Genomic DNA, 26,375 nt, shown 5'->3' with positions numbered 1-26,375 from the left:
GACAACTAAGGAGGGGCTCTGTAAGAAGCGTTTCAAGGTCCTGGAGTGGCCTAGGCAGTCTCCAGACCTGTACTCAATAGAAAATCTTTGGAGGGAGCTGAAACTCTGAACCTGAAAGATTTGGAGATCTGTATGGAGGAGTGGACCAAAACCCCCCTGCAGTGTGTGCAAACCTGGTGAAAAACTACAGGAAATGTTTGACCTCTGTAATTGCAAACAAAGGCTACTGTACCAAATATTAACATTGATTTTCACAGGTGTTCAAATACTTATTTGCAGCAGTAATATACAAATAAATTATTTAAAAAATCATACATTGTGATTTCCGGATTTTTTTTTTTTTTTTTTTTTAGATTATGTCTCTCACAGTGGACGTGCACCTAAGATGAAAATTTCAGACTCCTCCCTGATTTCTAAGTGGTAGAACCTGCAAAATCGCAGGGTGTTCAAATACTTATTTTCCTCACTGTATGTAAAAGGTTGGGCACTCCCCTGATGATTTCCCTGATTTTCCTTCATAAATCATTGGTTGTCTGGATTAGAAATTTCAGTTAAATATATATCGCAGACAAACGCACTATTTGAGAAGTGAAATGAAATTTCTAGCATTTAGATTTAAACAAAATTAGACAGGTGCATAAATTTAGGCACCCTTGTTGTTTTATTGATTTGAATACATTTAGCACTAATTACTGGAACACAAAATTGGTTTGGTAAGCTCATTGACCCTTGACCTCCTTACACAGGTGAATCCAATCATGAGAGAGGGTATTTAAGGTGCCCATTTGCAAATGTTTCTCCTTTTTATGTCTCTTCTAATGAGTGGCAACATGGGAGCCTCTAAACAACTCTCAAATGACCTGAAAATAAAGATTGTTCAACATCATGGTTTAGGGGAAGGATACAAAAAGCTATCTCAGATTTCAGCTGTCAGTTTCCACAGTGAGGAAGTGGAAGACCATAGGCACAATACTATTTAAGGCCCGAAGTGGCAGGCCAAGAAAAATCTCAGATAAGCTGAAGTGAAGGATGGTGAGAACAGTCATAGTCAACCTACAGAGCTGCTCCAAAGACTTACAACATGATCTTGTTGCACTTAGTGTCTCTGGGCATCGTTCAACTATACAGCACACTTTGCACAAGGAGATACTGTATGGGAGAGTAATGCAAAGGAAGCCTTTTCTGCATACATGCCACAGAGTCGCTTGAGGTATGCTAAAGCACATTTGGACAAGCCAGCTTCATTTTGGAGTAATGTAACACTTGCAAGGAAAATAATAAAACAGTGCCCAAATAAACACAACAGCGTGCAGTGCAACCCAAATATCTTTTAGTGGTCGGGGATATTTACAACAGGATGTTTACATCTACAATATTTACAGAATAGTGCACTTCAAAATAAGTGATCTCAGGTCTAAAGTTCAGATTAAAAGTTCATGAGGAAATGAGCAATACACTCCGACACTCTGCCCTTGAGAGTCCATTACTAAAAAGTCCATGGTTGGGGAAAGTGTTCTCCTCAACACTAAATTGAACCGGGACCCAAAGGCCCACCGTAGTCCAGCACGTTGGAGGTGGTGGGAACACGCAACAGAGAAGGGAAAGAAATGGCCTCAAGACCTCCTACCGCACCCTTAGTTACAGTGGTCTCACAGTGGAGGGCGCACACACAAGCCCCGTGCAGACTGGCTTTTTCTGGCAGTTACATGCCCTCAGTGATACCTGGCCTGTGTAAAAACATGCATGTACAAGCGATCAATGACATAACAGTAGCGACTAAACCGGCTAACTGCACCGCAACAAAACACATAATAGTGGTACAGAATTTGTAACAGAGTATTTGTATGTTACACAATAACAAGTGATACATCAGAAACTCTATACTTGTTTTAAAACAACATGCTTGTAAGCATAATAGCATAAGTGGAAACAACACTCACCGATCCCATTCATAAAAAACATCAAAAGGGTGACGGTAGCGGTTCCACACATGAACACCTACGAGTTGAGGAGCACAACATTTAGGATCCGTGTTCGAAGCATTAATGTTAAATGTTAGGCTTGAAAGCGCATAAGCGCATACCTGTAGCTTCTCAGCGTTCCATTATTCCCCACGCACCTAGCCGGCCGGCGGCTACTACTATGTATTTATTCACTAGAGTGCACCGGACTTCCAGGTAGGGTCGCAAAGGCTCATGGAAAATGTAGTTTGCTTAACGTGAAACGGGTGTATATATAAACCGGGTTACATCCCCCCCCCCAGGCCATGCACGTCTCGTTGCATGTTGCGACCACAACGGATGGCTAACTGAGCTTAGAAGAAAAATTCACAGCCGAAGCTCATTGCAAAACATCAGTATACTCATCCGAGAGGTTGTGAAATATGTTTGGACTACCGAAATGAGAGGATTTCCTAACCCCCTGAATAATTGAGGCGGTTTGGCGGAACTCGTTGTCGACCCGAACGGCACAATAAAACGTCGCCATTGCTCTCAGGAGACGCAGTGCGATTAGGAACACTCGGTCCTACAGATGCATCAGATTGGTCATGGATAGAGTCGGTAACTGGCGTAACTGGCAGCTCTTCTGGGGGTACAGAAAGAGTTAACTCGTCCTCAGCAGCCTCTGGGAGAGTAGGGACGAAGTTGCCACATCCGTTCACTTCACCGGACACATCCACAAAGTCCGTCAAATCCTCCACACTTTCATGTGCTTCTTCCCCTTGAATATCACCTCCAGTTGGCATAGTTCCAAGTGAACGATTGAGATCTAGAGTTGAAGCAATTGGAATGCTTGGATTGTCCTCAAATCCGACTGGAAGAACTCCCACCCCATCATGAGGTGTTGGAAGAATGCGAATAGAACCAACCGGCCCAGCAACTTCATCACTTGGGGCCTCTTCACTCAATTCCAAAAATCCAGTCGGACCATAGGACATCTCCTACATGGGGACAGGCTCTCATTATCCGAGTTGACGGATTCATGTTGTTGATATGGCCAACTACGTGTCTGGGGTCTTTGCACCGGAGCAGTGGAAGGCCTCTCCCGGTGAGTCTTTGTTGGAAGAAACCAACAGGGAAGAAGTAGATCTCTGTGAAGGGTACGTAGTGGCCCTTAATGGGCCTCAGGCCTTACAGTGTAAACTGGAAGATTTTCAGCACATTTAACAACGACGTACACTTCAGGCTCCCACTTGTCCTCCAATTTATGCTTCCCCCGGATCCTAACGTTGCGAACGAGCACTCTGTCCCCAACATCTAGCTTACAGGGCATCACAGGGCGGTCGAAGCGGGTCTTATTTCGCTCCGCAGACTTGAGTGCATTGCGAGAGGCCAGTTGGTAACACTCCTCAACACGAGACTTCAAGATTGTGACATACTCTGTGTGCGTAGTTGTGTGATTTTTACGGACAAGCAAACCAAAAGCTAAATCGACGGGGAGTCGTGTCGTCCTACCAAACATAAGCTCATAAAGTGTGAAGGATGGTGAGAACAGTCATAGTCAACCCACAGAGCTGCTCCAAAGACTTACAACATGATCTTGTTGCACTTAGTGTCTCTGGGCATCGTTCAATTATACAGCACACTTTGCACAAGGAGATACTGTATGGGAGAGTAATGCAAAGGAAGCCTTTTCTGCATACACGCCACAGAGTTGCTTGAGGTATGCTAAAGCACATTTGGACAAGCCAGCTTCATTTTGGGATAAGGTGCCGTGAACTGTTGAAACTAAAATTGAGTTATTTGGACATAAGGGGCGGTATGCATGGTGGAAAAAGAACACAGCATTCCAAGAAAAACACTTGGTACCACCAGTAAAACTTGGAGGTGGTTCCATCATGCTGTCGGGCTGTGTGGCCAGTGCAGGTACTGGGAATCGTTGAGGGTCACATGGTGTGCTGGCGAACTGCTTGATAGTCCCTCCTCCCTTTCCATCAGCGGGGGATGCCAGGTTGAACGAATCTGCTGAGCAATCTGTGCGTGCCCGGTACGTTTAAAATGACGGACCTGTCACTGTTGGGTATTGGGGCCGCAGCGCTTGTAGCGATCGTAGTGCAAGAAAATTCATCTGTAAAACCAGCGTAACTGTGCAGAGACTATTCCTTTCTACAAACGTTTGAAAGACAGCCGGTAAGCGCCATATTACCCTGTGTCTGTGAAACTTACCTGAGTAGTGTGGTGCGTTCAGTAACGTTCTGGAACCACGGACTCTAAAAGACTGTGGTTTGATTGAATTGTTTGTTAATGTGGTTTGCTGTGCTTTGTGCAAGTTGGGGTTAAAACAAGACATAGTTAAAAGCTACAGTTAAAACAAGACATAGTTAAAAGCTAGATTACATAAAAGCTACAGAGTCTGTTTGCCTAAAATTAAACTAAAATGGTAAAAGTCCAATAAAATGTAGTTTGTAGAAATGTAAAACTATTTAAGTATACCAAGAGAGTTTTAATTTAGCTAAAAATGTACAGTTTAAAATCTCTCACTAAAAGTATAAATCTATTTACTTGGCTAAAAACAAAGCGAAAAATATGCTGTTTTGCTAAAACAAATATATTAGATTTATTAATTTAGTTGAATAATGAACTGTTTTGAAATCTCTTGGCTAAAATACGTGATGTTACCTTGGCTAAAGACATAAATATAAAAAATGTACTTAAAATGTATTTAAACCTTTTGCTTTACCTTCTGCTGAAAGTTATGTGTTCAAAGTTATCCTACAATTCATATGGCTTATAAATAGTAGCTGAAATCTATCACTAAAAATATTGTTAAAATTTTACTACTGGCTAAAATGCTAAAAATCTTTGACTATAAAAATACTGTTAAGATCTTCAAGAATATATTAAATCTATTTGGTTAAAAATATTGTCATAAAAATATTTTGATTTAAAAGACAGGAATATTATTTGTAATATTATGATTAATGTGTACAATAAGTACACATTTCATGTGCAATAAGTAATTTTGTATTTTTGTTCTCTTTTTGAGGTTTTTCACCTAACTGCCTGTTCAACATGGAACAATAATAAATGGGAAAGCAAATTCTATGGCTGCTCACTGAGTGAAATCCAGCTGAAATTCAATGTAGAAGGTTTATCCTTTTCAAGTGGCGAATTGCACAAACTAAGTCAGAACACAACTTGACACATGGATTCCAGTCAATATCAGCAAATTCTTGAGAACAATGTTCAAGAATCAGTGACAAAGTTGAAGTTGCACCGGGACTGGATTTTTCCACAAGACAATGACCCTAAACACTGCTCAAAATCTACTAAGGCATTCATGCAGAGGAACAAGTACAACGTTCTGAAATGGCCATCTCAGTCCCCAGAACTAAATATTATTGAAAAATCTGAGGTGTGATTTTTTTTTTTTTTTTTTTTTTTTTTTTTTAAGCAGCCTGTCCATGGTCAGAAACCAACAAACCTGACTGAACTGGAGATGTTTTGTAAAGAAGAATGGTCCAAAATACCTTCAACCAGAATCCACACACTCGTTGGAAGCTATAGGAAGCGTTTAGAGGATATTATTTCTGCAAAAGGAGGATCTACTAAATATTGATGTATTTTTTTCTGTTGGGGTGCCCAAATTTATGCACCTGCCTAATTTTGTTTAAAGAATTATTGCACACTTTCTGTAAATCCTATGTTCTCAAATATCACTGTGTTTCTCAGCTATATGATATATTTAACTGAAATTGCTGATCCAAGCAACCAATGATTTACAAAGGAAAATCATGGAAATCATCACGGGTGTCCAAACTTTTACAAAAAACTGTATTACAGTCAATATTGCATTGACAAAATTGAGAATGCAATACCTTAAACATGCTTATCATGAACCGAAATTTATTAGTAAGGAGGAAATGCAGCATACAACAAAATCTTAAAGTTGTTAAGCAGGATATTACATATTACAGAATGGTCTAAAAAGCATTTGCCTTTTGTCCATGTTCATATCATACGGGTTTTTCCTTCTGGCCCCTCGCTCCAGTCAACATGCTGAGCTCAGTATCAAAAGGTTAGCATTCTGTGATGGTTAAATGGACATTGTGAAGACGGTCCAGAGGCTGCGGTATATTTCTTCAACCTGCTGGACTGGAAAACTGGCCTCAATGCAACAGTGAGGAGTTCTGCCTCATAGAATTTTTAACTTTTGAACTGCACTACTTAAAAAGCTGCAACAGTATGTTGTTGATTAGTCAGAGGCGTGGTGACACATGCAACATGTAGTTCATGGTGAACAAGAGACTACTGTACTATACTGAAAACCAAGAGAACAAGCAGAACCTTAAGTTTTGTTTGCTACCACTTAGTGGAACTCATAGGAGGAGGTACTTGAAAACCAAAGCAATATATGGTGTCCAAAACTGAACTACAGTAATATCTGTGGAATGCATTTTGGCAGAGGTAATGTTTTTAGAGAATGTATTAACTGACATAAGTTGTGATAGTAGTGTATAAGGAAGTGTTTAAGAATGCTTTTTACTGTGTGTTTGGATTTGTGTGTTTGTGTAACTCCTAATTAGGGCTGATGAAAAAGTCAGAATTTACAAGAAGTCATAAATTTACCAGAAAGAAAAACAAAAAAAAACTGAAGGCGTCTCTGTTCCAGATAATGCCTCAAAACCCATATTCTCCCAACGGGTGGCTAAAATATGAGACTCTGGTCATACACGTGTTTGCTCATTTGGACCCAAAACAAATATGGCCATGGAACTTCTACTCTGCCATGGTTCATGTGACTACCGTAATGTATACCATGAACCTAGCTATCAAGATACCCTGGGCCCAGTTTCATAAAGCAATCTAATCTTTCAGTCAACTAAACTTTCTTAGTTGACTAAAGTTAGTCGCCCAACATTATCCGTCTAATCACCATTTCACATTGATGGTTAAACTTGTCGATTAGCTGTCTTACTTTAGTCCATGGTTTTCACAGGCATAACGGCCTCATGCATGCCCTAGCCAGGAGACGGCGCTATTGCGCGACAGTTTTGTTTATTTCCGGGTTGGTCATCGCCATGAACTATCCAGCCTTTGTTTTGTTAAATGGCTTTATTAACATTTATGGACACATACGAATTGCAGAATAACGTGCTCTTAGCCTAGCAGTTTCACTCTTCAGTTTCTTCTTCTACACTTCCGTCGAGCCTTTTTGTGCACACAACGTTGCTCAGTGCATTAGCGACACCCAATGGCTTGTGTGAGAACAGTGACAAACACATCATGACAGTCGTCTGCTACAATCATAGCCAGAAGCATAGGAAGCTCTCCTTTTGGAGGAATACAAGCAATGTAGAGGTGCTCTTGAGTGTTCGATCAAGTGGTGGTACATGCAGTGGTGGGCACAGCCAACCAAAAAATTAGCTTCAATAACAGATAATCAGCTAACTGGAAAGTTATCTTTTATGGAGCTAAACTGATAAACCACCCAAAAAATTATTGGAAGCTACAGATGACCGATAACTTCCAGTATTGTTTCCGGTAGACTTGCAACTACTAACAAGCTGATTTTGAGCTTTAACACCACGATCGCTTCTGGTAGCATCAAAGGTGACCACAGACCCAAACAATGAGTCAGCACTTCTGTCTTTGTGCGCCCTGCCCCCTGCCGGAAGCTCCTTCTTACTACATAGCTTCCAGCAGAGAAGCAGTTGAGAGGAGCAGCAAAGCTCAACTCTCTATTCAATAACAGCGTTGCCATGAGGCAGAGGTCTTGGAAAATAAAGCAGTGCTGAGTTATGGTTTGGATTTATAAATAAAAATAATACCGATAGAATAACTCCATTAATGTCAATTCTGTCATTTGTACAAAGTTAAAATATAACATATATCTTTTAATGTTAAATAATGCACTAATTCTGAAGTTTTGTAACAAACACAGACAGATGCCAAAGGGATTATGGGTAAAATGAGTCAACCAATCCTAACAGATTGGTTGACTCATTCATTCTATGTAAAAACCAACACATTAATGTGAGGTGTGTGTTGGGTGTTTACATATACATGTGCTTTTGTAAAATATGGCATTTTTTTATTTGTAAAAAAAAGGCATTTGTACAGAGCCCGCCTGGGGATATGGTGGTTAATTTTTTTATTTATTTATTTTTTGGCCCAAATTATTGCGTTCCCTCGCAATAGTTTTTTCCATTCCCTCGCAATAACCTAATATTATATTAAAGCTCATGCCTGTCAGAGCACACAGTGAGTGGAATCAGGTGGGGGGAGACCGAACGCATATGCACGCACACACACACAGCAGACAGCAATAGGATTCACGACAGATGAGGGAGTAAGTTGCTACACCTTGCACAGCTGTAAGACTCCGTATGAAATATAGTTTATTTATACAACAGTGGTAGTAAGTAGCAACACCTGTTAGTGTGCCTTATGAATGTTTTTCTTTTTTTACCGTCCTGTGTGTGTGCGTGCATGCATATGCATTCAGTCCCCCCCCCACACACCTGATTTCACTCACTGTGTGCTCTCATAGGCATGAGCTTTAATATAATATTAGGTTATTGCGAGGGAACGCAATAATCTGGGCCAAAAAAATTAACCACCATGTCTCCAGGCGGGCTCCGTACATTTGCAAAAAAAAAAAAGAAAAAGCCAAGTTGTAATTAAATAATTGTCTGATATAACTGGTGTCAAAATAAATAGAACACTGCCATCTTCTGTTGCCCAGACGCTCAGTTCTTAGGGTGAGTACTGCCATGAACACTACTGGCCAATAGATGGCAGTAGAGACCGTGAAAACTTGCCAAAACAAAATTCCAGATAATCCATGTCTGCCACATATAAGATGCGTGGAATTTAATAAACGCAAACTGAATTTCAGACATCTTATATATATTACTCTGGAACAAAGGCGACAGACAGTGTTTGACATAAGCAAGACATTAAAGAGCAAACAGGAATCGATTGCAGTGATTCCAGTTGAAAATAATGGAGAAGCAAACTGGGCATCTTCTGGCATTTTTACATAAAACAAACACAATAACAACATCTATAAACCCAGAGAATATATTCACTAGAGTTTTAGGCACAATATACAAAGAGTTTAATGCTGTTGTCCGTGTGGAGCCTGATCAGAGCGTCTCGGATGCATTTCTTCTGTCGTGAATGTACTGAGGGTTCCCATAATGCACCTCGACACAGCATGTCTACACTAAAACCTTCAAAATTAGTGCATTACTTTAAAACTAAAACATATATCTGATATTTTCACGTTATAAAACTTCAGATGTGACGTTAATTTAAATAACTTGTCCGAAATTAGTTTGGTTAAAATTTTAACCACAAGTTAAAACTGTATGCCTCTGGATAGTGGGTGATACTGCCAGCGTATCAGTATGGGGTTAAAAGAAATGAGTTTTTTTTCTGTGACCAGCTCTCCTTTGCCTGCAGGGGATAGAGCGGTTTCTTGTGGAATCCTCTCCTCTGTTTGCAGAGGATAGAACTGCGCATCTGCTACAAAACATTTAACACGTAGGTACTCAACTGATTATGGACTTCATAAATGTTTGTAACTGTTAAGTATTGTTTACCACGTATGCAAAAATGTGTTAGCAGTCTAAAAACTATCGGACCAAAATTTATCGGAAGATAATTGGTCCGATGATGGTTTTCAAAGTTATCTGAAAAGCTAATCAGATAATGAAAACATTATCTTTAATAATTAGCGGATTAGCGGAACTGTGCCCACCACTGGGTACATGATAGTTGCCATTTTTTGAGGTAAGACTGAAGTTTTGTCGACTAAAATAAGATTAGCCTCCTCTGTACCAGGCTCAAAACGTTAGTCGGGTAACGGGAAACTTTAGCTGACTAACCACTTTGTACAGCAACTCACGTCAAAAAATTAGTCAACTAAGTGAGTTTATTCGACTAAACAAGATTAGACTGCTTTATGAAGTCGGGCCCAGATCGTGTGTTAAAATCATGAACTTGATTGATGTAATTACTTCTATTAAGAATGATTTAATTCTTATCATCGAAGCACAGGAGAGAGATCAGCTCCACTTCCCCCTGTCTTCTCCTGCACAATGGGAAGCCAGAGTTTAGCTCATCTGAGGCTGTCTAGTACTTTGGTCCAAAAATATCAGTGTTTGGCTCCAAAAATCATCACAGTCCTTCTTTAAACATTTCTAACATGTTATCAGGGGAGATGAGAACAGAAAACAAAAAAATGTTCAATAGCAGTTCCTCAGCACTGAGGTCAGGTTTGAGTAGCAGCCAGGTCTGTCACTTTCTGTATATCCAACAGTTGGGCTAATGCCCAAAGAAAACCTTCCTCACCCCAAGATTTGTTTAAGTATTTATTTCAAAGGAATCTTATTTGCATCTTTTTGTCTACACTGTAATGTGTAAAGGCAGAGATATGGAGGCAGGAACAGTTCTGTTGTGGCTACTAGGAAAGCAGTGTCAAAGACAAGGCAACATGATCACATGGCTCAGTCAAACACCTTAATGACTCCTTGTTTATGAAGGGTACTGTGTTCCCATCATTTCAACATTTCAAGATATTTGTCAAAACAGTCACTGGTCATTTTAAATTTAACAATTACGCCACTGTTACAACGGCTCAATCGCTCTTCACAAAAAATCACTTATTGTATTTGGGTTATTTCATTACATTTTGCTTTATTTAATAGGCTTTTTAAAACAAAGCACACTAAAAACTAAATACCTATAAAGTTGTGGACAGAAATACGATTGATTATGTCCTTGTTGATTTTAGCCATTTTACGCTCCTGTTATAAGACAGTGATTGTAGTGCAGTGGTAAAGTTTCCGTCTGGTAATCAGAGCTTTTGTAAATTGCAGGTTCGAATCCCATGAGTGGCATTTATTTTTTTATTTAACCAGGGTTATTTAACTGCAGTATTCTGTATTGCATCCCCTTTTATTTATTATTTATATCAACCCAGTGATTTTCACTAATTATACAACTGGTTTTATTTTATTCTTCTCCACATCAGCGGCGCGATGTGGTGCAGCACATTCCAACTGCTCGCACTGTGTTTGTGCACGCGCACGATGGATCGTGTGTGGTTCGCGGATTTTCTTCCAGTTTCTGCGTCTTTTATGTTATGTGTGAAGGGGCCCTAACATAGAACACACTGCTCAGTGATGACCCAGTTGTCAAAGGCAAAAAGGAAAAATAACCCAACAATCTTTGAATCTATAATTATCCCCATTTGAGGCACCCTGTGCTTTTTTTGGCATGTGCTGTTGATGTTTTCAGACATGTCACTAACATTTTTAAAAAATTGTTTCAAATTGTCCATTTATAGAATTTGGGATGTTTTTTTTACTGTTTGGTCTTTCTTTATGTGTCTGATAGCTCGGCGTGTGGTTTTCTCTCGGTTGTGCCTACTTTGCCCTGGAGGGCTATGAGGGAGCTGCAAAGGCTTTTCAGCGATGCGTGGGACTGGAGCCAGATGTAAGTTTCTGTACTGATGTGAGATTGTTTCTGTATCTACAAGGACTGTCAGTCACTGCAACACTGCTGTTAATGTATTTATGGGTGGCTACATATTGGCAAGAAGGATCGACAAATGGCATTTAATCTCACAAAGAAGAATAATGTATAAACACAAGAATCGCATCTTGATCTTCTTTCGTCACATTATACGAAGCAGTTAACTAATCTATGCATGGCAGCCTTTGCTTTGGAGTACTTCCTCCTGTATGTTGTTGTTCTGACAGTAATGTAGCTATTGCTACATTCAATTGAAATATAGACTCAAAAATCACATACTTTATCTTGGGTTTTTGAGCTTGGTTTTGGGGATGGAGGCAGGTGGTTAGAAGCTGCTAATTGTGTGGACAGTCCTCTTCGAGAATTGTAATGACAAGACCAGTGTATTTGTTTTTGTTGTCCACTGACAACAGGAGTCGGCAAATTTTGCATTTTACCCACCATCGTGTCAGTGAAGGTGGAAATCCTTGTACATCTGTATATCTTAAGCATCATAGAACACAGCAGCATTTGTTGAACCACCCACCAACGTTTGATCACAAATCATCTTAATTTTCTGTCAAAAACAAATGAATTGTCCCTGTCCTTCCATTATTTTAAAGGGACGCTTATGTAGCTTTTTGTTATTGTGATCTGCGTAGAGCTCAAAAGGACAAGTCTGGGTGGGTGCAAATTGCACTTTGTCACGGTCTGTGTTATTAACTTGGCTGACTTTTGCAGAAATGCTTAGAGGTCACATAAACATGCCGTAAAACTCGTAGAGGTTGTAGGAACAAGCATCTGTTTGTTTTTGTTTTATAGCTAAAAAGTAATTGTTCCAGAATCTAACTTGCCATTAAAAAACAAAAAAACAGGTAATCTTCAATGATAAATGTCAGTATGTTGATCTCTCAACAGCTTTCTGACTGTATCTCAGCAGTGTTGTGTCAATGTCTTACTTTTCAGTTTTCTATATTAAATTAGTAATGCGAAGACTGCAGTGGCTGAAAAGATTATTCTCAGTAAGGTAGTCCACGAGCTGCAGTGACACCCCTTTTTCCAGAATTTTAGAGCAAAATGATAGATTTTATATTTGCCGATAGTTTTTCAATACACTAGGGCCAAGATTAGGTTTCATTAGGCTTCATGTCAAAAGTCTGGCTACAGCATTTTGTACCAGTTGGAGAGCCCTAATGCTGGACTGCGGTAAACCAGAAAATAGAATATTGCAGTAGTCCAATCTAGAAGAATTGAATGTATGGATCAGGGTTTCAGCATCAGCCATAGATAGGATGGGACAAATCTTCACTATATGTCACAGGTGGGAGAAAGCCGTCCTTGTAATATCTCTAATGTGGAGGTCAAAGGACAATGTAGGATCAAAAATTACCCCAAGTTTCCTCACTTTGTCAGTGTGATGTATGACACACGAGCCTAGGCTGAGCATTAACTGGTCAAATTGATGCCGATGTCTCACTGGACCAAGAACCATCATTTCAGTCTTATCAGAGTTAAAAGTAGGAAGTTTCTAGACCTCCAACTTCTCACTGATGGAAGGCAATCTTTTAAGGATTTTATGTGGGTGTGATTACAGCAGTTATTGACATTTATAACTGAGTATCATCAGCATAGCAGTGAAAAGGTAATCCCAAAGTGCCACAGTATGTGCCCAAGGGATGCTATATAAATGGTAAATGGTAACTTGACTGCATTTATATAGCGCTTTTCCATCTGCATCAGACGCTCAAAGCGCTTTACAATAATGCCTCACATTCACCCCGATGTCAGGGTGCTGGCGTACAAGGCGCTCACTACACACCGGGAGCAATAGGGGATTAAAGTCCTTGCCCAAGGGCCCTTAGTGATTTTCCAGTCAGGCGGGGATTTGAACCCAGGATCTTCTGGTCTCAAGCCCAACACCTTAACCACTAGACCATCACTAGACCATCAGGTGGGGAGGTTTGTCTTCTACATCATCTTCTACTTATACAGCTGATGGTTCATTCTGGGCTTCTGACGCGCAAGCGGCCGGTTGGAGGCGCGCCAGCAGATGTGGACATGAATGAGACGAGTGAACTGCTTGTCGTTCATGTCATTTTGTGACTGTATATGTCTGTGACCATGGGTCATTTACAGAGGAACAGACGGATCATATTTGTATTGCTCGCTTGATAAATGTGGTGTTTTTATATGGTGTGTGATTTTTAATTTCTTTTAATACTTCCATGTCCTTCCTGATGTGAGGCAGATTCCCGCAGTTTTCAAATAACTGCTCCGTAGCTCAGTGGTAAAGTCTCTGACTGGCAATCAGAGCTTTTGGACAGTGCGAGTTTGCATCCAGTGGGTCATATGTTTTTTTTTTGTTTGTTTGTTTTTGTTTTGTTTTTGTTTTTTACTTTTTTTTTCCACATAAGCGGCGCGATGTGGTCCCACAGGTACAGACTGGATTTTATATTTCCTCCACATAAGCGGCGCGATGTGCCACAGCTGGCACTGTGTGTTCCTGCCCGAAAGACACTGGCATGTGCACGAACTCTCGCACCAGGTTCGTGCACGCCTGCCCGTCGGCACGATGTTTTGTGGTGCGCTAATTTCGAACTGTTCTGTGCTGTTTCGCTGTTTTCGTCCAAATGCTGTCCAAACTTCGCACTAATGTGTGAAAGGGTCCATTAGCATTAACTAACAAGCTGTCACCATGGCAGACAAAATGAGTTAAATATTACATGAATCCTTTATTCAGTTTGGATTCATCTTGTGTGCATGTGTAGGGTTTTTTTTTTTTTTTTGTCACTGCCATACGCCAGACAGCAACCTACATGAAAGCACATTGCGTGGAATTTTTTAATATATAAATAGATACATTAAGTTTATGTGGACTCACCATAATGTTCGTCTTTTTTCCATAATTTTCATAATCCAGAGTTTGGCTCACAGAGATCAGTGTGGAGCTCTGGTCAAAAGAGGACAAAGTGAGTTTTCTGAGTAGGACAACAGTCATGACTTTTTTCAGTCTCTGCAATGGTTTTTAAAAAGTCTTTATAGATGTCAGTTGTTGTCCAGCCATAGAAAGTCCAGGGAAAGATGTTAATTGCTCAGTTTTATTTTTTTATTTATTTTTTGCCACTTTAGCTGATGCCACTTCTGTGAATGATAGGGAAACATGCGCGCACACACAACATAAATCCAAACTGAAGAGTGTGGAAAATTAATTTAATATTAGGCTCGTTTTGTTCACCACATCTCTTTCTCGCTCTCACTCCTCTCTCCAAGCTTGCACACACAGTGAGGAAATTTGACGTAATGCTTTTAGACCATGGACAAGCTCAAATCCAGTATGTACGTCAAAAAAGAGGAAGCTCACCATGGGAACTGTTACGCCATCTGTAGTGCACCAACTCCACGGGAGACAAGAACACCGCACAAAGGCCATTGCACAGGAATGTGTTTTCGCATCCTTTCTGTGGATCGGGCACATTTTAAGCTACACAACAGACATACAACTGCCACCATCCTGTGTAACGGGCCCCTTAGCAGTGTAGATATGTAGCATCTGCTTTCCACATATCTTTTCCTCTTTTTGTGCTCTTCTTTTTAGAACGCTGAAGCGTGGAACAACCTCTCCACAGCCTACATTCGACTACGACAAAAGTGAGTAACAATGTTTCACTCAAACTAGCAATGTCGACATTGTTGAAGTGTGCTGATGCGTCTGAAGCAACACTGAATATTATTTTCTTTATGAGGTGCATTTTTTCTGTTAGGCTATTTACACGTCAATGTTGGCTGTCAAAATGCTTATTTCTGTAAATCAAACAAAGAATGAAGTTGTGTGTTTGTTTTATTTCATCTGATATTTTCACATGTGAATGTTGTTACACAAGCATGTGCGTCAGTCGTCTGATATACTGTTGGTCAAATATTTCTCTGGCCACCAACCTGTTTAAGCATTTATACAATTGGATGTTGTTTGTGTTCATAGACTTTGTGTTGTGTAAAACTGTAGATGGAGCAGGATGGTTATTTGGCACCGGCTGAATCTTTGTGGGAGTATAGGCCACTGCGACCGCTGCAGTGCATGATCCGGTCTCAATGCGAACAAAGTAGGAGATGTGTCTGCATTCTCAGCATCACATCAGACCTGTTCCTGGTGGTTGTTGGACTCCGCCAGGGCTGCCTTTTGTCACCAGTCCTGTTGATGAGGTTAATGGAGAGGATTTCAAGTGCAATCACAGGTTGGAGGGTATGCAGGTTTTTTTGTTTGTTTTTTAACTTTATTGTCATTTCAAAGACAATAACATTAACATTGTCCTGAGACTGGGCATCACACAAAAATTACATACAGTTAAAAATTAAAGACAAATCAAATAGTAGACTTGTGCTCTATTTAAGAAAGTCCCCATCTTCTATCAAAGACCGGAGCCTTTAAATTAAGTTGAGCTGTCAGCCGCTTCATCATATAAATGTGTTTGATTTTTTTTTGTGTCCATTGTTCAACTGTGGGAGGTTCCGGTTTCAATCAATAAATTGTGATCATTTTTCTTGCGTTCATCAAAAGAAGGTGAAGCAGAAATTTTAGATCCTGAGAAAAATTGTCTGAAAATGCATCTAAAAAGAAAGTGAGAGGATCCAGAAAGATGCTCACTTTCATTAGAGGATATCCAGTTTGACGACCTCAGTGTTGCATCTGGTTTTTGTGAGTCATGTATTTCATGTTGGCTTCATCAGATATTGACCTCTGGTTTGAGGCAGAATGCAACATGACTGGAATAAGGATCAGCACAGCCAACCCTGAGACTAGGGTCATGTGTTGAAAAAGGGTGGCTTGTCCTTGCTGGGTTGGGGGGAGTTACTGCTTCAAGCGGAGGAATTCGGGTATCTCGGGATCTTGTTCATGAGTGGAGGCAAGCTGGAGTACGACATCAGCGGACTGATTGGAGCTGTGTCTGAGGTCCTGCAGACGCTGTACTGGACCGTTGTGCTAAGGAAAGAGCTCAGCAAGATGGCAAGACTCTATTTACTAGTCAATTTACTTTCCTAGCCTCTCCCAAAGTCATGAGCTTTTGGTAATGACCGAAAGAACAAAGTCAAGGATATAATTGGTGGAAATGAGGTTCCTCTATTGGAAATCTTGGATCATTGTTGCTAACCGCCCAGGCACACTACCATATATATATATATATATATATATATATAGTAGCTAGGGGATCTGTCTGTGTCCCTTAGATTTTTTTTTTCCAGTTCAGTTCACTTCAGTTTGTTTAAACAGCAAATCACAAGTTGCCTCAAGACACTTCACACAAGTAAGGTCTAACGTTACCCAAAGTGTGTTTCTATAGAAATCTGTGACTTTGAACTTTCCACATTTCTGCATTCAACTTAAGTGTCTCATTTAAATTGTGTAACAGGTCATAAAATGCAAATTTAAAAAAAAAAAAGTGCTTGTTGAGGCAAAGTGAAAGACTGCTAAAGGAAATATGTGATGTGCAGGTGCATCTGAAGTCAAAAGTACACCAGTAATTTCTAAAAGAATGGGAGTGATGTTCTGGGACTACAACTATTTCAGATCCTGGAAATAAGACACCCATAGATACTTCAAATGTCAAAGTAAAAAAAAAAAAAAAAAAAAAAAAGACTCAGTTGTGAGGTCCGTTTAAGAAGCTTTCACATTAAACAAAATCACTCAGAAAGCATTTCCCATGTGCACGCCTGGAGGATTTTATTATGATGACACTTGGCTAGAATAGAATTTAATCTTGTGCAATATTTGCTCATGGCCTCAAGCAGAAATAATTTCACACTACTTTCCCTGGCTGCACAATATGGAGAACACAGAGGATTACAAGAAGAAGTTGGTCAGTTTTTTCAAACATTAACATTCAACACCGGGCTGTCTTCTTCAAAGTGCACGGTGCACATTATAATGTACCACATAATAATAATAATGTACCACGGTGCACATCATAGGAGCTGATGCCTTGACTCTTGTCACATGGACATCGATCTTTTTCAGCCTCCAGTTAGACGACTTTTGCCACGTTTGTTCTTGTGGTTTGCAGTAAAATTGTTCTTCAACAAAGCATGTTCTGTTATCACCGTCATTGATCTCATCTGGCTTTCTTCTCAAATGAAAATTATAGTAACCAGGATGATCATTTCAGCTACAATGCCAAGAAATGCCCAGAGAACAACCAAACAACTACAGACTGACCATGGATCTCAGCAGATTCAGTGCTGATGTCAATGGATGAAACAGTGCGTCACATATTATGATGATAGTATTATGGAGACAGCATTGAATCTTTTTTAAATGAGTATCATGATATCATGAAAAATGAACTACTGAATGGAAGAAATGACATTATGCAGGAGAATTTTGAATAATTTATAAAATATACAAATAGGGACATAATATCAAGGATTACAATTTATACTTCAGATTGTTTCTTTAAAGCGAAACATCCACCACAGTTTATGTTCAACATAATTACTGTTGCGTGAACAGTAATATACTTATGTATTGTGATGAAATATCAAATCTCAATCGGTGTATTGTGACATGTATCGTCACTGATGCCACTGGTCCCAGAGCAGGCGTAGAGTCCTTTGACTTTTTCGATGCTCAGTTTTTTTGTTTGTTTGTTTGTTTGTTTTTCTTTCTTTTTCCAGCATATTGCTTATCGGTTCCACTGGTTATAGCTACTTGGTTGTCTTCCCGCTCCTTTTTGTACCAGTTCCAGTCAGTGGGCAGTGGCTCACCCACACCAGCACAGCTTTGTTGTCTTCATTGCCATGCTCAGAGTACTTGTAGGCAGAAACACAGAGAGTTGTTTTGGAGTGCAGTTGCTGGGCTTCTCAACAGTGCACTGGATGATACACAGTGAAATGTGCCACGTGGCCAAAATGTTGTGCCTGATGCTGCCTCGCAATACAAGTGGTCAACCTTTTCTTAATTTCCATAAATAGCCATTTATTTTGACACAGAGTTATTCTGCTGGTACACAAGGATCCTCTGGAGAGACCTTGTAACAAAGGACCGAGAGACATTAATGTCACTACCAACATAAGTCTTCATACTGTGCTTTAAAAAGAAAAACTAACCTACTGTTCCTCCCTCTTCACTCACTTGGGTTTATTTAGACAAAACTATACAAACAGAATTAAGATACGTAACCTTAGACCTTTAAGAGTTTTTTTTTTTTTTCCTCTCGCTGTAGGCTGTGTACTGCTACTGCAGTGCTATTACGTTGACACGCTGACAGATGCTTATAGCCTCCAGCTGAATACTCATACTTCCACAAACAAGATCTCAGCTACACCTGTCAGGCACAGCAATGAGCTGGGTGATGTGTACTGAGAAGTGAGTGCTGGGTTTGTGCGTCCAGTTCCTGTGTGTAGCAGAGCTGTCACCCATGGCCAGTTACCGCCGCTGCACACCTCTGCACTTACTCCAATTAGCAAATCTCTACATGTGGCTTGGTTTGCACCAGCTTGGAGCGAAATACATCTAAAGTAGAGGTAGACTTGGGAACATTTTGCGGCGTTTTGGGGTTGCTTTTCATTGCTATGCTGATGACACTCAGTTGTATATGCCGATAGCTGCTGGAAATCCTGTCCACATAAAATCTTTACAGGACTGTCTCGCAGCAGTGAGAAGTTGGATGTCTAGCAACTTTCTACTTTTGAACTCTGATAAGACTGAAATGATGGTTCTTGGTCCAGCAAGACATCGGCATCAATTTGATCAGCTCGCGCTTAGCCTAGGTTCATGTGTTATACATCATACTGACAAAGTGAGGAACCTTGGGGTCATTTTTGATCCTACATTGTCCTTTGACCTCCACATTAGGGACATTACGAGGACTGCTTTCTTTCATCTAAGAAATATAGCAAAGATTCATCCCATCCTGTCTATGGCTGATGCTGAGACTCTGATTCATGCTTTTGTTTCTTCTAGATTGGACTATTGTAATGCTTTGTTTTCTGGTTTAACACAGTCCAGCATCAGGGGTCTTCAACTGGTTCAAAATGCTGCTGCCAGACTTCTGACACGAAGCAGAAGGTTTGACCATATTACGCCGGTTCTGGCATCCCTTCACTGGCTTCCGGTCTCTTTGAGATCGGATTTTAAAGTATTACTATTGGCCTATAAAATTGTTCACGGACTGGCACCTCCCTATCTGGCCGGCCTGGTTGAGTCCTATGTGCCAGCAAGGGCTCTGCATTCACAGGGTGCAGGACTATTGCGTGTCCCGAGGGTGAAGGAAAAAGTCAGCGGGTTACATAGCTTTTTATCACCGCGCCCCAGCTCTGTGGAATGATCTGCCTGCGCTGATACGACAGTCGGATTCTGTGGAGACTTTTAAAGCCAGGCTGAACACATATTTGTTCTCCCTGTTTTATCATTAGTATTTTATATGATTGTGTCTTTTTTTTATTCGTTTTATTTATTTTACTTCTTTTACCTTTTTATGGTAAATTTTTTTTTATTGTTTTAATCTTATTTTTTCATTTTATTCTGCTTTTAAATGTTTGTGAAGCACCTTCAGGCGATTACTCGTGATTTGGCGCTATATAAATATATTATTATACACTGCAGAGTCACAAGTACATCCAAGTACATCATAAGTAGAGGTACACTGCAGAGTCACAAGTACATCCAATTAGTAAGGCACTGTGAAAAGTACTTGTACATAACAAGTACTTTTCACAATATTAGACCATAGCTCAATATGAGCCTTGAGGGTAATGTTTCCAGACTTGTGTAAATTGTAGTACAAGATTTGTGCAGATACATAATAGTGTCATTATGTCACAGCAAAGTGGATGTTGTAATCAACAAAACCTTACTTGACATATACTGCTGTATACTGTCACATGGTTGTGCACATTAGGTGTGACACTCTGAACATGAGACCCCTGCAAATCCCAACCTGCACACAGCCTTGAAATTTCCTCTAGTGTCCTGTGGTATATAAAAGTGATGTTACACCCTAAATATCCCAAATACTGCAAGGAATGCCACAGTTCATTGACTTTTGATAAACACAGGCACTGAGTTAACATGTGGTATATGTTACATGTCAAAGGCTGTATATACTGGGCTCAGTGATTTACTCACATATGGCACTGATGTAAAAAAAAAAAAAAAAAAAAAATGGAATATGATCATACTTCTATTGTGCAAGGTGTTGACTTGAGCTGCTCAGTAAACGGCCAGATGCACATAGATAACTGTTGTCATGATGATGATAAACAACCAGTCGGCGTTGGCCACCTACTACATGGCAACCTCGAGTCCTGAAAAATGAAGCCAACACAGAAATGGCAAATCTTGGAGTTCCTTAAATCGCCCCTTGAAGCTGGCTCAAAAAGCGAGTCACGCTAAATAGACGTCCGTGGTAAAATCCCCAACTTCACAGCAGAAATAAAGTTTACAGCCCAGTACAAAAACAGCTTTGTTGTCTATAGCTAGTTTCCCCTTTCATGATAACTGTACTGTGGGTGCATTTTTTATGTAACTCACTAGTTTGCCATTTTACACCATTCATTTATGCATAATTAGGATGTGGTCACTTTGAGTGACAGTTACTATGGCAGCAGGACCAGCCACTCACCCTAGCAGAAGTAGCAAGCTGCTGTGGACTTGACTATTTTGTTTTTTCTTCTTTTTTTCTGAGCATTTTATTACAGATATCTAAGATAATGTGGTTTGGGGCTGGGATGGTGGTCAAGCACTTTGTGTGCTTGTTTCCACTGCAAAAGGTTCCTAGTTTAAGACCACCCCTCCCCATTCTCTGTGTAATGCAGAGTTGTGTAAAGCCTGGGTCATACATCAAGATTTTAAAATTATTGGTAGGTTTCCAAAACCTGAGAGACCACATGTGAAGATAAAAACATTCATAGATCTAACAGTGTTGGTCATACAGTGTGCGGTGTGCAGCCACACGGTAAAAACACACCACACACGAACATTCCCAGGTCAGACGAGAAATCTCGCAAAATCTCTTGAGATTAAATGTGACTTCAAAGTAAACAAACAGATTGTGGACTATTTACAACAGAGGAAAAAAAATGATACACAAAGAAAAAGAAAAGCCATTCTTTAAAGGAGTGGAGACAGCACGACCACCAGACTTTCTGGTAAGCCATAACAGCTGTTTTGATATTAGATTCCGCTCCATGTGTCTGTCATCTCACTTTATGATTGGCTACACGTCACATTCAGCAAGCTGTGTGCTCGTTTGTGCTTGGGGGACACCACACACTGCGATATCGGGCCAAGACAATCCAACATGTTGAATATCCCTGATTTACAGTCAGAGCGCTCCTGACGTCCTTCCGAGCAGATCAGAGCACTCTTAACACACCACACGCGGCAGGAATATCTGATAAGATTATCTTTAGCATCATCACAATAGTCGGGCGTCCTTAAGATTGTCAGAAGGGGAAGATCGGATCCGATATCAGCCTAAATTATCTTGCCGTGTGAACCAGGCTTTAGCAAGGGCATCTGACTTGAAACTTGTGCCAAATCAATATGCAGATCCACCTCTGATTTGCTGTGGTGACCCTAAGTTTGGGGGGGTGGTCCAAAGGGACTTAAATAGTTTCTCACATAATATGGATTGCAGTGACATTAATAGCACTAACAGATCATTTCAAGTCTGTGCTCCAGTATTTCCATTGAATGAAATATTAGTACTGCTTAATTTATATATTACCTCAATTAGTAATAATTAGCAATTTTTAAGAGCTGATGTTAATGCCTTTGTTATGCGACTTTTCCAGACAATATGCCAGTAATGATTTTTAATACTTGCACCCAAGCCACCAGTTATGAAAACCACTAACCGGTCCTTTTAAAAAAAAATGTTAATGACACAACTGAACCAAGATTAGCCTGTTAGCTTTAGCTTGTTGGTGTTTGGTAACTCTGAGATAGGGGTGTTTTGGGCTTAACTTGTCCTGCCCACTGGTCTTGCCCACGCTCTAGCTATTTATCCATTCATGGGTTGGTCAGGAGTTAGGCGGAGTAAGGTATTACCAAGATGGCAACCTTTGGAATCGCTCCAATTGAGTTTCAAACCAGCTCTTCAAAAAAAAACAAAAAAAAAAAACCTATGGCTGACATCACGGATGTATACATATAGTCTATGCACAAGACCACGGGTGTGGAAATGAAATAAATAAATATTTTTAATAAATGTTTCTTCCTATATATCTTTCTTCCACCTGCAAAATATAGCGAAGATTTGCCCCATCCTGTCTATGGCTGATGCTGAGACCCTGATCCATGCGTTTATCTCTTCTAGATTGGACTACTGCAATGTTCTATTTTCTGGTTTACCGCAGTCCAGCATTAGGGGTCTCCAATTGGTTCAAAATGCTGCAGCCAAACGTTTGACACGAAGCAGAAAGTTTGACCACATTACACCCATTTTGGCATCCCTTCACTGGCTTCCTGTCCCAGTGAGATCAGATTTTAAGGTTCTGCTACTAGTCAATAAAATTGTTCACGGACTGGCACCTCCCTACCTAGCTGACCTAATTAAATCTTACGTTCCAGCACGGGCTTTGTGTTCTCAGGGTGCAGGACTACTTTGTGTCCCTAGGGTGAATAAGAAGTCTGCGGGGGTCACAGGGCTTTCTCTTATAGTGCCCCTGTTCTGTGGAATGATCTCCCTGCATCAATAAAACAGTCAGATTCTGTGGAGAAGTCCAGACTTAAGATGCACTTATTTTCCCTTTCGTATGGCTAGCATACTGGCATAGTATAGTTCTACACATTTTACTCTTTTAATTCATTTCATTAAGAAACAGAGCGTGCCGCGGATTCAACTTTATCTAAATTCTGGGTCTTTTAGTGAAGCTTAGGGCTAGTGGCCAGCGATCACCTTAGTATTTCCTGTTTTTCTTGTTGTTTAATGCTGACAAATTATACTGTATTTCTTGTCTTTCTGATGCCTGGTTCTGTTTTTTTCTCTCTGTTTAAGGTGCAGCTCCATCCAGAGATGGGTGTGGTATTTGTGCTGGAGACCCTCCTGTCCTGTGCACCAACAGCATTTCCTGTATATTCGTTTTGTGAATTTTTTAATTCACAATGGTCAAGCAGACCAGACCCTTTGAGTCTGGTCTGCTTGAGGTTTCTTCCACAGAGGGAGTTTTTCCTTACCACTGCTGCTCTGGGGGGTTAGTAAGGTTAGACCTTACTTGTGTGAAGCACCTTGAGGCAACTCTGTTGTGATTTGGCGCTATATAAATGAAAATATTTTTATCATGCATGTTATAAGATTATTCTCTTGAATGGGCATAAATATGTCCAGCATTATGCGCAGGTAGTATACGAGGTCTGTGAGAAAACTATCCAACCTTTTTATTTTTTTCAAAAACTATATGGATTTGAATCATGTGCGCTTGCATCAGACAAGCTTGAACCTTCGTGCACATGCGTGAGTTTTTTCACGCCTGTCGGTTGTGTCATTCGCCTGTGGGCAGGCTTTGAGTGAGCACTGGTCCACCCCCCTCGTCGGATTTTTATTGTCAGGGAAATGGCTGAGAGGCTGCCGCTTTGCTCCATGAAATTTTTTTTCAGAAACTGTTAGAGACAGCCAGTTGGAAACCATTCGAAAGATTCAGATGGATTTCGGTGAAGATTCTTTCGGCGTTACACGGATTAAGGAGTGTTAAAACCTTTTTAAAGACGGCCCACAGCAGCGGAGGGCGCGCGGCGCACAGAGCGGCCATCGACGGACAGGAACGACCAGATCATTTCTAAACTGAACGCTGTGTTGATCCGGGACATCGTGTGACTACCACAGAAATGGCAAGAGAGCTATATAGCACTTTTGCGGCACATTCCACTGTTACAGGAGATTTTGTAATGAAAGACATGCGGAGGATTTCGCGCGTCGGCACGGAGCTGACGCACTCAACAAAAAAAACGCTCAACAAAAAAACACCTCCGTGTTGGACACCATTCGTAAGATTCAAACGGCTTTCGATGGCTTTTCAGTCGAGTGAGTATCCGAGAAATTGTTTAACAGCTGTGCATGTTCCAACTTGTCCTGTGAGACTTCCAACACGGAGGTGTTGTTTGTCCAGCAGCTGTGAGCGGCTGCATCCCGACGCGCGAATCTCAGCCATTTCACTGACAATAAAAATCTGACGAGGGGGTGAACCAGTGCTCACTCAAAGCCTGCCCACAGGCAAATGACGCAACTGACAGGCGTGAAAAAACTCACGCATGCGCACGAAGGTTCAAGCTTGTCTGATGCAAGCGCACATGATTCAAATCCATATAGTTTTTGAAAAAAATAAAAAGGTTGGATACTTTTCTCACAGACCTCGTATGGTATATTTCATAAGCAAAATAAACTGGCTTTTAGTGTTTATTTGGTGCATCAACATAAACAGAACCTAATCAGTTCTCATTCATTTAATTTGGAGACTTGCACAATGGCACGATGTTTACAAACTGAAGTGGATGGACTCGTCTGCCATCTAATCAGTCTGTCTACTCAATCACTCGCATGCCGAGTATGTTTAGGCTTACTCAAAATCCCAGTATTAACAATCAATGGTAGCTGCTCATTTTGTATTTTACTAATAGGCCCCTTGTACAAAGGTAATGCTGCACAAAACCTTAATGTTCTGTATCGTAAATAATTACAATGTAGGAGGAATTTATAGTCTTCTCATATCTAACATGCAAGTGTTTATTATAACAACAAAATCTGTCCTTGAAATGCAATTGAAGTGCTTGCTTTTGAAAAACATAAGAAAACTTTCAGTCTTGATGGTCACTAATGAGTTCACGTACATAGGATAGTGTATTTATGTGTAGATACCAAGTTTCTGGCCCCCACTGTGGTAGACACGTTGCACATTCCTGTAATCCTGAAAGCCTGGACTAATTGTATGGAATGCTGAAATACTACAGGTGTTTGGAACAGCAAATGGAAACACTTTCATTAGCTGCCTCGGAGTTCAATTTCAGCTTAATGTAAATTTTCTGCTTATTACTGCACCTGCAGTCAGCCGATCCTCTTAGTGCTTTTTGCTACGTGATTACAGCAGCACATCACGCTGTCCAGTGTGCACAAAATGGAGTCTTGCTTAATTTCAAGCAAATTGTAAATGGTCTCACACTAAATTTATTGGTGAAAAAGCTGTCTCCAAGTTAAGACACATCTAACATGAACATGTATGCAGAGACTAGATGCTTCCTTTGCACTTGGATTCTGGGCGGTGCTTGTCTGTTGTCTGGTGTCTGATCGGTATCAGATGGTCTGTTTTAGAAATGTGCTGCTCACCCCTCCGCACAGGAGGCTGTGTGAAAGCAGAAGTAGGTCCCGTGTGTTTCTCAGCCTTTGGTCAGAACAGTTTTAGATGCTTTCAGGCCTGAAATTGAAAAGCAAAGTGGCGAAGCTCTGTTAATACCTGGTTAGCTGTCGTCCCAAATCAGCAGAAACACCAACCATTGGGTTTTTAAGTGCCCCCCCCCCCCCCCCCCCCCAGGTGTTTTTGGTTGTGTTGTGACAGCAGCATTGCTTCCTGCCTATTAAACATCCTTGACAGAATATTGAAAGGAATATGAATGTAACTGTGGTAAGCAGGTGTGCCACATTACATGTCTTGTTTTTGTGTGCTCACTGGCTGATAACGAACAGATTATTTTCTCCTTTTTCCTCCTGTTAATGTGACTGACAGGAAAAAAGCCTTCCGTACCCTGCAGGAAGCCCTGAAGTGCAACTATGAACACTGGCAGATCTGGGAGAACTACATCGCCGTGAGCACTGACATTGGGGACTTTACTGAAGTCATCAAGGCCTACCACCGACTCATGGACCTCAGGGAAAACTACAAAGACATAGAGGTGAATGACTGCCACTGATGATATTGTAGGAGATC

General features: G+C 40.6%; 1 protein-coding gene across 1 annotated transcript in view; it reads left to right on the top strand.

The window, feature by feature from the left end:
• The window catches only part of LOC117523174 (tetratricopeptide repeat protein 27-like), a 136,062-nt gene that overhangs the window by 61,711 nt on the left and 47,976 nt on the right, over positions 1-26,375 (top strand). Inside the window, exons 5-7 of the mRNA XM_034184617.1 lie at positions 11,349-11,447; positions 15,061-15,113; positions 26,175-26,340. Coding sequence (XP_034040508.1) covers positions 11,349-11,447; positions 15,061-15,113; positions 26,175-26,340 — 318 coding nt within the window. The remainder of the gene's footprint in view (positions 1-11,348; positions 11,448-15,060; positions 15,114-26,174; positions 26,341-26,375) is intronic.

The sequence above is a fragment of the Thalassophryne amazonica genome, chromosome 13 (genome assembly GCF_902500255.1).
Source record: "Thalassophryne amazonica chromosome 13, fThaAma1.1, whole genome shotgun sequence".
In the NCBI taxonomy this organism is placed as follows: Eukaryota; Metazoa; Chordata; class Actinopteri; order Batrachoidiformes; family Batrachoididae; genus Thalassophryne; species Thalassophryne amazonica.
This window is presented reverse-complemented; position numbering and strand designations above follow the sequence as displayed.